The 12,458-nt window shown below is 41.3% G+C and overlaps 1 protein-coding gene across 3 annotated transcripts in view; it reads left to right on the forward strand.

The window, feature by feature from the left end:
• Window positions 1-387: 387 nt before the first annotated feature.
• Window positions 388-12,458, forward strand: part of ap3b1a (adaptor related protein complex 3 subunit beta 1a) — a 325,597-nt gene continuing 313,526 nt past the window's right edge. For all 3 annotated transcript variants that reach the window (XR_013579525.1, XM_078563182.1, XM_078563190.1), the window contains exon 1: window positions 388-680. Coding sequence is in view for 2 of the 3 variants with exons in the window: in XM_078563182.1 (XP_078419308.1) it covers window positions 529-680 (152 nt within the window). In the remaining variant the exon portion in view is untranslated. The remainder of the gene's footprint in view (window positions 681-12,458) is intronic.

Below are 12,458 nucleotides of genomic sequence, written 5' to 3' on the forward strand. Positions count from 1 at the left end.
GCTTACACATCATCCAAAAGTGGTTTGCAATCTGCTGATGACCAGTGGGCGCCAGCCTGACAGTACAAAAACAAAAATACCTGGAAAAACCCAGCAGGTCTGGCAGCATCTGCGGGGAGGAACACAGTTAACGTTTCGAGTCCGAATGACCCTTCAACAGTACTGACAGTGCCAGGGCGTGAGCAACGCTGACTGCTGAGCGCACGCTCCCCGCGCTCGGGGTCCGCACCTTCCCATCGCCAGAGCCGGGAGCAGCGATTGGCCGGGGCGCGTGCGAGACGTCATGAGGGAGGGGCGTCTCCCGGGCAGCCGTTGGATCACGTGGCCTCGGCGTCAGCTGATCTTCCACTGCCTTCCCCCCCCCCCCCTCCTGTCACATTTCCGGTGCCGTGTGACTGGGGGACCGGCAAGCGAGGGGGGTAAAAACAAAATACAAAAATTATATATATATATAAAAAAAACATTTAAGCATTCGGCAGCCGGATTGGCAGCGACTGTGCTCCATACGGACGGGAGAGCCCTCTGCGAATGATGGCGAGTAATAACGTGTCCTACAATGATCAGGGTGACCGGGGCCTGGGAAGTGGTGAATCGACCGAGTTGGGCCAAGAAGCCACGGCAATGACTTCAGGAGGAGGGGCAGGAGCGGGGTTCCGGCTCTTCAGCGCAGACTACAAGAAGTAAGTTAGAGTCAGTTTGTGCTGAATTGCACACTCTCCTCAGGCTGCATTCCCCGACTACAAAAACTGTCTCAGCTTTCATCACCGTCCTAAAGTTAATCAAGGGACTGAGTTTCCGTGGAAAGACTTTGGCGAACTTTGCTCGCGCCAATTAATTTTCAGAGGCATTGCTTGCGATGAGGGTTTATTTTCTCAGACAAATAAACAACAGGCGGCTGAATGTTTCATTGTGAAGACAGTACTTTATTACACTGGTACTACTATACCAGCTTTTTTACATTGACGTTTTATATTGTAACACCTTCGGAAGCTATTGTGGTGAATCTGATCACTTTCCACTCTCAGCAAAATTACAGAATCTCGGAATTGTTACAGCACAGAAGGAGGCCATTCCCTTGTGTCTGCACTGCCTATCTGAATGAGCAGTTAACCTGGTGCCATTCCCCTGATTGGTAACCTTGCACATTCTTCCATTTTTTGGATAATCTAATTCCCTTTGAATGCTTTAATTGGACCTGCCTCCATCACAGCCTCAGGCAGTGCATTCCAGATCCCAACCACTCACTACGTGAAAAAGGTTTTTCACATATCACCTTTGCTTCTTTTGCCAATTACGTTAAATCTGTGTCTTCTGGTTCTTGACCCTTCTATTAATGGGAACAGTTTTTTCTGATGTACTCTCTCCAGAGAGCTCATGATTTTGAATGTTTCTATCCAATCTTCGTCTTCTCTTCAAGGAAAACAGTCCTGACTTTTCCAATCTATCTACTTAACTGAATTTCCTCATCCCTGGAACCATTCTCGTGAATCTTTTCTGCACTCTTTTCAATGTCTTCACATCTTTCCTAAAGTACCATGCCCAGAAGTGGTGCAACACTCCAATTGAGGTCGAATCAGTGTTTTCTACAAGTTCAACATAACCTTCTTGCTCTTGTACTTTATTTGCCTATTAATAAAGCTTAGGATACTGTATGCTTTATTAACTATGCTCTCAACCTGTCCTGCCACTTTCAGTGACTTATGCACATTTACACCCAGGTCCCTCTGCTCCTGCACCCCCTTTAGAATTGTACCCTTTATTTTATATTGTCTCTGTGCTCTTCCTGCACTCAGCATTGATCTGTCACATGTCTGCCCATTCACCAACATGTTCATGTCCTTTTGAAGTTCTAAACTATCCTCCTAACGGTTCACAATACTCCCAAGTTTTGCATCATCGAATTTTAAAATTGTGCTCAGTACACAAAGGTCTAGGTCATATCAAGAAAAGCAAGGGGATCTCCACTACAAACCTTCCTCCAGTCTTAAAAGCATTAATTAACCACTACTCCTTTCCTGATCACTCAACCAATTTTGTATGTGTTGCCACTGCCTCTTATTCCATGAGCTATAACTGCTCAGAAGTCTGTGCAGCACTGTAACAAATGCCTTTTGGAAGTTCATGTACATCACATCAACAGCAGCACCCTCACCAACCCTCTGTCACCTCTACAGAAAACTTAAGGAAAAATGGTTAACTAATTTGCTAAACAAATTCACATTGGCTTTCCTTAATTAACCTCTATTTGGCCAAGTGACTGCTATTTTGCCCAGAATTATTGTTTCTAGAAGTTTCCCCACCACCAGAGTTAAACTGACTGGCCTTGAGCTGCTGGGCTTATCTTTACACCCTTTTTTTTGAACAAGGGGGTGACATTTGCAATTCTCCAGTCTTCTGCCACCGCCTCAGAGGCTAAGGAAGACTGGAAAGTCATGGCCAGTGCCTCCGCAACTTCCATTCTCACTTCCCTCCGTATCGTTGGATGCATCTCATTTGGCCCTAGTGCCTTATCAACTTTAGTTGCATTGAGCATTGCCACTCCTGTTTGCTGCAGGGAATTTAATTGTAATATCTTTGGACCCATGTTTTGAAAATGATTAGTAATCTTTTAATGATTCCCTTTAGCACAGTTGTCCAGCATTATATTTTTCCAGCACTCAAGTGCAATTAATTGCCCCCACCCTTCAGCTTCTCAAAAGGTTAGGGAGCTGCTTTTTGTTCCAGGAAAAAGTAATTGTTATTTCAAGTGGCACACATTGATTTAAATTAATGTATGATATTTACTTTGCAAATTAGTTAGTAAAACTAAATTCAAAATCTAATTTTGGTAACTTCACTGCCTGCATTCACACACATGTTGCATTGTTGAAATTCTTCACTGTGTAGGTTAACTAGATCATCTTGGAGCAACTCTTTATAAAGGCAGTTCACATCTCACAACATGAATCCTTAGCTCTTCTCTTTATTACTTGTAAAGTTTGTTTTTTTTTAAACCATTGATTAATGTGAAGTTGAAACTTTGATTTGGGTGGAAAAAGTTTAAAAGCTCAATGTAAATTGGTTAGAATTGCTGACAACTGTCGATCTAAGAGCCATGGTTGAACCTGAATAGATAGCTTGCAAATAGCATAATGAATTTAGCTTAATACCTAAAAAGATAGAGCATTGGTAGACAAAGATGGGCAATGTAAGTTCTTGAATGTTACTGCAATAGCCCTGGGTTATATCGAGGAGATCTTAAGGGTCTTTTGTACACTTGTGTTCAAATGGCCAATTGCTGCAGAACAAATACAACAAATACAGTGGGAGGAAGTCATGTTCAAGTACATGTTCTAGTCAGGCTTCACTTTGAGCACTCTGTGTGATTTTGATCAAGATTTATGGGTGACATTCAAGCCTTGGGGGTAGAGCACTATGGAATCATGAGGCTCCTCATAATGGGTTCTCCATTATGGTAAAGGTAAGACTGGAGAAAATGGGCTTTAAACTAAAGGAGTGCTTTAGCAGTTGCCTTTATAGATGTTAGGAAAAGTTATACTGGAGGCACTTTTAAACATAAAACTGATGCAGCAAGGGCACACCAGGTCCAAGTCAGTTAAAAGCCAGTTTAGGACTGATGCCAGGAAGCTGTTAACATGGAACAATTGCAACCTGCAGATGCCTTGTTTCAGATGATGGAGGTGAGAGCATTTCAGTGTTTAGTTTAGAACGATTAGGCAATTTGAATATTTCTGGAATTAGCTGGAAAGCCTTTTTCGTCCACATCTATCTTGTGAAGTTGTTCTTTTCCAATGGCTGGTTCATGTAGGCACCACTACTCTGGATTGAATTCAGAGTAAAGCAAGAGCAGATTGTTCCATTATTCTTGGCCCAGAAACATTTCACAATTCTCTCCTCCTTTCCACCCTACACGCCCCTGCCCTGCCACATTTCTATAACTATGATCTACAGTTTCAAGAAGGAATAAGGGATATATAATGTTAGCTATGATCTAAAAATAATAGGTTTAGGCTTAAGACCGTGGCATTTGTCAAATGCATGAGCTAGCGTTGCTGCTTTGGATGGGCACATTTTTTTCCACTGTTCAGTTCCATATTGCTTTTGTGTGCATGAAGTAATTTTGTGCCATCCCCTAGCCACTTGTCTGCTTCTGGTTATGTACAATAGATAAAAGCAAAATACTGTGGATGTTGGAAATCTGAAATAAAAAGAAGAGTCATATGGACTGGAAGCGTTAACTCTGTTTCTCTTTCCTCAGATGCTGCCAGACCTGCTGAGTTTTCCCATCATTTTCTGTTTTTATTTCAGATTTCGAGCATCTGCAGTATTTTGCTTTTTATCTTATTTATGTAGGATAGATGTTATGTAGGTTTCTTTGTTAGATATCTGGGAAACTGTTTTGACAGAAAGCAGTGGAGAGTGACCAGTGCATTTTCAACAATTGGCACTCTCCAGCAGACCTGGGCACTCTTCCATTGCTTGGTTCAGATAAAAGCAGCTCAAACCATATCTTTGGAAATTGCTCATGACTTGTTTCTGGTATTTCATAATTTTTTTGTGGTGTGTCACTTGGGCATATTGTCATGGCTCAAGAAAAATTGAGGTTCCAGCTGTGACGGGTGAATGAAATGATTTTTTTAGGAGCAGGTTTGAGATCCTCCTGAATGCTTGTCAAGTTAATGACAGCAACTTGGTTTGTTTTGCAGACATATTTGCCTTGGTTCTGGCGAATTGTGCTTGCAAGGATTAGTACTTGTCGGGGCCAAATAAAAGCAAGAAACTTTTAAAATTTTGTCTACTATTCTATGTATGTGGCTGAATCAAGTGCCAAGACCCCTGCCAATACTTTTTGTGTGAATATTTATTAAAAATTCTTTGATATTAAGAAGTTAAATAACAATTCATTGCAGGATAGTGGGTTGATATGTGGTCCATGTTTGGTTGGTGTGCTAATGGTGCAGTGATGTGTGAGAATGTACGTTTGTACTACTCTCTGCATTGAGTTCCCAGTTTTGCTGCTCTGCTGCCAAGAGGAAATAGCATTTAGTCCCAGCATTTCACGTACATGTGCATGAAAAAGTCTCACTATCACCAGCTTGCACTTGAACAGTGGCATTGGTCAAGGCTTGATGAGCTTGCAGCTTTGCGTGTCACCTCTTGGAATGTGAATATGGAATGGGATGAGGCTATTTGACCTGTTTCTTTTATGGGGAATCTACAATCTATCCTGTTGTGATTTCTACTCCACCTAAAAATATTTTATGCTTCTGAATGTAGCAATTTATATTATTCTATGTAACAGCTTTACAATTCATTCTTGGCCTTTGCTGCCCTCTAATTATCTCTGGTTGATCCTTCAGTTTGTTCATGAGTTAAGTCTCAATGTTTATGTTTCATTTTAAATGAAAACAGAATATGCTGAAGCCATACTTTATATGCTTCAAATCTAAGATAAGTTTAATATTGAGTGTGACCCTTCAAAAACAATAGAAAGATTGGAGCCAAAAGTTTCTTCAAATGTTGACACTCTTGTTCGTTTTCATTTTAAATGAGCAACAATTGGGGTTTCTTTATATAAGACTCTTCGACATAGCCATTACTTTGTGGTAGAATGCCATATTTAATCTTCAGTTGCAATTGAGACTTGTTAATTTTTAACTGATGTCCTACCTGTTGACAACTACATCATCTATTCCTTTTGACGTCTTCAATTCCAGCATCTTGTTTTCTTTTGTCTTTTCTGTAGTGGAGACAAGTTCAGATTTGTAAGTAATTATTCAAAACTTGGAGCACTAAGCTTTTAGCATGCTACTTTTAATTATAAATGAATCCTTCTTTGAAGGCAAGGGACAAATGCATTTTGAGATTTATCCTCATTATCAAATGTTGATGAGAGCTTTTCTTTCTCCACATCTTAAAGCTTAGTAGTCATCACAATACACTTGTGTTGCAATATCGATCACTTTCCATTCGCCTCTGCAAGTTATGACCTATAGTGCCTGAACTTTCCCTGCCTCTCTCCCTCTGCAGCAGATATCAATCATGCTGCTCCATAAGAGCAAACAACAAAAACTTTCACTATTATATGTCTTTAATGTAGAAAAATTCCCAAAGGACTTCACCGTTTCTGTCTGATTAAAGTTCCTATCAGAAAGGGGTGGCTAAAAGCATTGTCAAAGAGGTGGGTTTTAAGAAGGGTCCTAGAAGGGGAGAGGGAGGTTGAATGGGACTGTTAAAGTGCTAACCCAAGGAATGATATAAACCTGTTGCGAGGTTACGTGGGTCCAAATATTAATAGAAAATGACAGTTTTTTTTCTCACCATTGTGACCCCAGTAGTTGTATAACGTGGAAATATTGTATTAGTGTTACAGCCTTGCACATGTTTCTTTTATTGTGCTTCCTTTATCTAGAAAACTTTGTTTTATTGCCCAGAGTTCACACTAGCACTTGAGCTCTTACCTCTGAGCCAGAAGGTCATGACTCCAAGTCCCACTCCAGAGAATTGGACAACATGAACTGAGCAAACTATTGGGATTAAAGGGTGACAAGTCCCCAGGACCTGATGGCCTACATCCCAGGTTCTTAAAGGAAGTGGCAGCGGAGATATTGGATGCATTGGCTATGATATTGCAAAATTCCCTGGATTCTGGAAAGGTTCCAGTGGGTTGGAAAAATGCTAAAATAACGCCCTTATGCAAAAAGGGGGGGGAGGCAGAAAGTAGGAAACTATAGACCTGTTAGTTTAAGTCTGTCATTGGGAAACTGTTGGAATCCATTATTAAGGAAGTAGTAATTGAGCATTTGGAAAGTCAAAATGCAATCCATCAGAGTCAGCATGGTTTTATGAAGAGTAAATAGTGTTTGACTAATTTGCTAGAGTTCTTTGAAGATGTGACAAGCAAAGTGGATAATGGGGATCCTGTAGATGTAGTATATTTGGACTTCCAGAAGGCCTTTGATAATGTGCCACACAAAAGATTAATACAGAAGATAAGATCACATGGAGTTAGGGGTAATATATTAGCTTGGAATAGAGGATTGGCTAACCAACAGAAAGCAGAGAGTTGGGATAAATGGATCTTTTTCTGCATGGCAAGCTGTAACTAGCGGGGTGCCACAGGGTTCGGTCCTTGGGCCCCAACTATTTACAATCTATATTAATGACTTGGATTCAGATAGAAAGTACTATAGCTAAATTTGCAGGTGACACCAAAATAGGTGGGAAAGTAAGTTGCAAGGAAGAAGTAAGAAATTTACAAATGGATATGGACAGTTTAGGTGAATGGGCCAAAATTTGGCAGTGTGAGTTTAACATGGATAAGTGTGAGGTTATCCGTTTTGGCCGGAAGAATAAAAAGGCGACTTATTATTAAAATGGAGAGAAACTTCAGAATGCTTCAATGCAGAGGGATCTGGGTATCCTCGCGCATGAATCGCTCAAAGCTGGTATGCAGGTACAAGTAATAAGGAAGGCAAATGGAATTTTGGCATTTATTGCTAAAGGAATAGAGTATAAAAATAGGGAAGTGTTGTTGCAACTGTTCAAGGCATTGGTGAGACCGCACCTGGAGTACTGTGCACAGTTTTGGTCCCCTTACTTGAGGAAGGATGTAGTTGCATTGGAGGTGATTCAGTGGAGGTTCACTAGATTGATTCCAGAGATGCGGGGCTTGTCTTCTGAGGAGAGATTGAGCATTTTAGGCCGATGTTCGCTAGAGTTTAGAAAGATGAGAGGAGATCTAATTGAGGTATATAAGATGCTAAAGGTATAGACAATGTAGACGTGGAGCGGATGTTTCCCCTTGTGCGGCATTCTAGAACGAGAGGCCATAGTTTTAGGCTAAGGGGTGGTAGATTTAAATCAGAGATGAGGAGGAATTACTTTTCTCCAAGGTTCGTGAATCTGTGGAATTCACTACCTCAGAGTGCAGTGGGTGCCGGGACGCTGAATAAATTAAAGGAGGAGATAGACAGATTTTTAATTAGTAATGGGTTGAAAGGTTATGGGGAGAGGGGGGGAAATTGGAGTTGAGGCCGAAATGAGATCAGCTATGATCGTATTGAATGTTAGGGCAGGCTCGAGGGGCTGAATTGCCTACTCCTCCTAGTTCTTATGTTTTTAACGAAAGAACTAAAAAGGAGAAATCACACTGCTGGAAGTATATGAAAGAGTCAGATGGAGTCATTTGTAGGCGAATTTCTGAAGTGCAGAAGCAATAAGGCAGTAATAGGGGATTTCAACCATCCCAATATTAACTGTAATAAGTTCAGTGTAAAAGGTGTAGAGGGTGCATAATTATTAAAGCATTCACAAAAACCTTTTCGGCCTGTATCTGGCAAACCTGACAAGAGGAGGGGCAGTTCTGGACCTTTAGGCACTGAGCCTGGGCAGGTGGAAGGACTGTTGGTGTGAGGAGATAGGGTTTAGAACAGATACATTTCCGCAGAAAATCTGGTGACCCTTGGAAGTTGAGGAGCACACAGGGTAGGATAGACAAAAAGGGAAGCTTGCGTCAAATACCAGAAGTTCAGTACTGCTGAAAGCCTGGAATATAGAAAATGCAGATGTGGCATGAAAATGAAATTAGGGAAGTCAAGAGAGGGCATGAAAATATGTTGTCAAGTTAAACCAAAGATATTTTATAAATAAAAAATAACCAAAGAAAGATTTGGGCCTATTAGAGACCAAAAAGTAACCTGTGTGTGGAGACAGAGTATGTGGGCATGGCTCTTAATAAATACCTTGCATCTGCTTTCAAAAGGGGGGAATGATGCAGACATTGTAGTTGAGGAGGGGTGTGTAATATTGTGTGATATAAACTTGGTGAGAGACGAAATAGTAAGGGATTCAGTATCCTTAAATAGATAAATCACCAGGCCCAGGTGCCATGTATCTCGGACTGTTAAGGGAAGCAAGAAAGGAAATAGCGGAGGCTTTGACCATCATTTTCCAACCCTGTCTGGCTGCAGGTATGGTGCTGGAGGACTGATAACATACAATTGTTTACAAAGGGAGGAAGGGAGACATTGATTAATTACAGGAGGCAAATCAGTTTAACCTTGGAGATGGACAAATTATTGGAAAACATTCTGACAGATTAAACCTCATTTAGAAAAGTACAGATTAGTGGAGGGCAATCAACATGGATTTGTTAAGGGAAGACAGTATCTGACTAATCTAAGGAGTAACAAGGATGGTAGATAGTGGGTTTGATGTAGTCTGTGGATTTCAACAAGGCTTTTGGCAAGGTCCCACATGGCAACTGGTCAGAAAAGTTAAAAGCTCCTGGGCTCCAGGCAAAAGTGACAAATTGAATCCAAAATTGGCTCCTTGTCATGAAGCAAAATGTAATTGATGACAAGTGTTTTTATGATTAGAAAGCTGCAAGGCACAGTACTAAGTCCCTTAGTTTTCATGGTACATATCAGTGATTTAAACATAAATATAGAGGGCATGCTTAAAAAGTTTGAGAATGATATATAATAGGCTATGCAGTTGACAGTGAGGAAGAAAGCTGTAAATTTCAGGAAAATATTGGTAGACTGGTCAGGCGGGCAAAAAAAATGACAAATGGAATTCAATCTGGTGTGTGAGGGTAATGCCTTTGGAGAGGCAAGATAAGGGAATACTCAATAAATGTTAAGATACTGAGCAGTGTAGAGGAACAGAAGGGCCTTTAGATTTCATGTCCATGGATCCCTGAAGATAGCAGGGCAGGTGGTTAAGAAGGCCTAAGTAATACTTTATTAGCTAAAGCAGAACATATAAGAATGGGGCAGTTATGCTAGAACGGTATAAAACATTAGTTAGGCCAAAGCTATGTATATATGTTGGGCCATAACATAGTAACGCATACAGTGCTGGTCACCATATAACAGGTAGGATGTGACCACGCTATAGATGGTATAGAGGAAATTTGAGGTTGTTGCCAGAACTAGCAAATCTTAGCCATAAGGAAAGATTGGATAGATTGGGCTTATTTTCTTTGGAATAGAGGAGGCAGTGGGGGAAATTTTACCCAGAAGGTGTTGGAGCTGTGGAATACACTGCCTGAAAGGGTAGTAGAGACAGAAACACTCATCACATTTTACAAGTCCTGAACATACACTTGAAATGCTGGAACCTACAAGGCTACAGACCCAAGAATTAGAAAATAGGATTAGGCAGAAAAGCTGTTTTTTTTTCAGTTGCCACAGATCTGATTGGTTGAAAGGCCTCCTTCTGTGCTGTAAATGTCTTTGATAATCTAGGCTAACATTTGAGTGGCATTGAGGGAAAGTTGCATTCAGTGGTCCCATCTTTCAGATGAGATGCTAAGCCAAGATTTCATCTGCCACCATGGGTGGATGGAATAAATCCCATAACACTATTCAAAGAAATATTCCAATACCAACATTACATTGTGATGGAATTCTTTTCATTTGCCTGGATAAGTGTAGCTCCAACAACACTCAAGAAGCACGACACCATCCAGGAAAAAGCAGCCTGCTTGATTGACACCCCATCACCGACACACAGTGGTGGTAGTATGTACCATTTACAAGATGCACTGCAGCAACTCGCCAAGGCAGCTTAGACACCATGTTCCAAACCTGTGACCTCTACCACCTAGAAGGACAAGGGCACAGATGCATGGGAACCCCACCACCTGCAAGTTCGATTCCAAGTCGCGTGCCATCCTGACTTGGAACTATACTGGTGTTCCTTCACTGTCGCTGGGCCAAGCTCCTGGAACATCCTTCCTAATAGTACTGTGGCTGTTCCTACAGTACATGGACTGCAGCGGTCCAAGAAGGCAGCTCACTACCACCTTCTCGAGGGCAATTAAGGATGGGCAATGAATGCTGGCCTAGCCAGAGACCCCCACATTCCATGTATGAATAAATAAATAAAAACTTAAAACATTTATCTAATTGCTGTTTTGTAGCACCTACTCTTTATCTTGGTGTATTATATCGTGACTATATTTCAATTGTTATTAATTGGCTGTGAAACACTTGCAATGTCACAATTCATGCAAAAGGCATTATTTATATGCAAATCTGTTATTGGACTAAACCTGAACTGATTTGCTGCCCGCCCCACCCTCCCCATCTCTTTCCTTTAGGACTTATAAGCGTGCCTGATGAGGTTTGATTTGGAAGGTTGAACAATAGTTTTGTATCTGGATTTAAAATTGAGCAGACAGTTTGTGAAGGGTTGGGAGGAAATGGAAAGAGGAATACAGTTCATTCAACAGTCTGGCCGTGCTGGATGTTCATGCAGAACCTAAAAATAATATAGGCACAAAAAGGTCGAGACGAATGTAATTGGCTGTAATGGATGCAGCTAATTAGTATTAGAAATTGTAGAACGATAGAAAATTTAGGGTGCAGAAAGAGGCCATTCAGCTTATCATGTCTGTGCCGGCCAGAAAAAGATGAAAAAGAAACTAGCCGCTCATGTTAATCCCATTTTCCAGCACCTGGTTTGTAGCCTTGCAGGTTGCAGCGCTTCAGATGCAGATCCAGCTACCTTTTAAATGACTTGAGCATTTCAGCCTCAACCACTGAGGCAGTGAATTCCAGACGCCCACCAACCTCTGGGTGAAAAAGTTTTTCCTTGTGTCCCCGCTAATCTTTCTACCAATCACCTTTAAATCTATAATCCCAGGTAATCAGCTAGGGGAAACAAGTCTTTACTGTCTACCCTATCTAGGCATCTCATAATTTTGTACACCTCAATTAGGTCACCCTTCGGCCTCCTCTGTTCTAAGGAAAACAACCCTAGCCTATCCAATCTTTACTCATAGCTGCAATTTTCAAGCCCTGGCAGCATTCTTGTAAATCTCCTCTGTACTCTCTCCAGAGCTATTTTGTCCTTCCTGTAATATGGTGACCAGAACTGCACACAAATTTCTAGCTGTGGCCTAACCAGTGTTTTATAGAATTCCAGCTTTACATCCCTGCTTTTATACTCAATACCTCACCCAGTAAAGGAGAGCATTCCATATGCTTTCTTGATTACCTTGTCCATCTGTCCTGCCACCTTCAGGGACCTGTGGACATGCACTCCAAGGTCTCACTTCCTCAATCCCTCTCAATATCCTTCCCATTATTGAGTATTCCCTTCCTTTGTTTGCCCTTCCCAAATGCATTACCTCACACTTCTCTGGATTGAATTCCATTTGCCACTTTTCCGCCCACTCAACCAAACCATTGATATTCTGGAGACAACAGCTATCTTCTTTACTATCAACTACACGACCAATTTTTGTCATCTGCATATTTCCCAATCATGCCACCCACACTTAAGTCCAAATCATGAATATATACAACAAACAGCAAGGGCCCCAATACTGAGCCCTGTGGAACACCACTGGAAACTATTTTTCATTTGCAAAAAAACCCATCGACCATTACCCTTTGTATCCTGTTACTGAGCCAATTTTGGATCCAACTCGCCACCTTCCCCTG

The sequence above is a fragment of the Cetorhinus maximus genome, chromosome 2 (genome assembly GCF_964194155.1).
Source record: "Cetorhinus maximus chromosome 2, sCetMax3.hap1.1, whole genome shotgun sequence".
Lineage (NCBI taxonomy): Eukaryota > Metazoa > Chordata > Chondrichthyes > Lamniformes > Cetorhinidae > Cetorhinus > Cetorhinus maximus.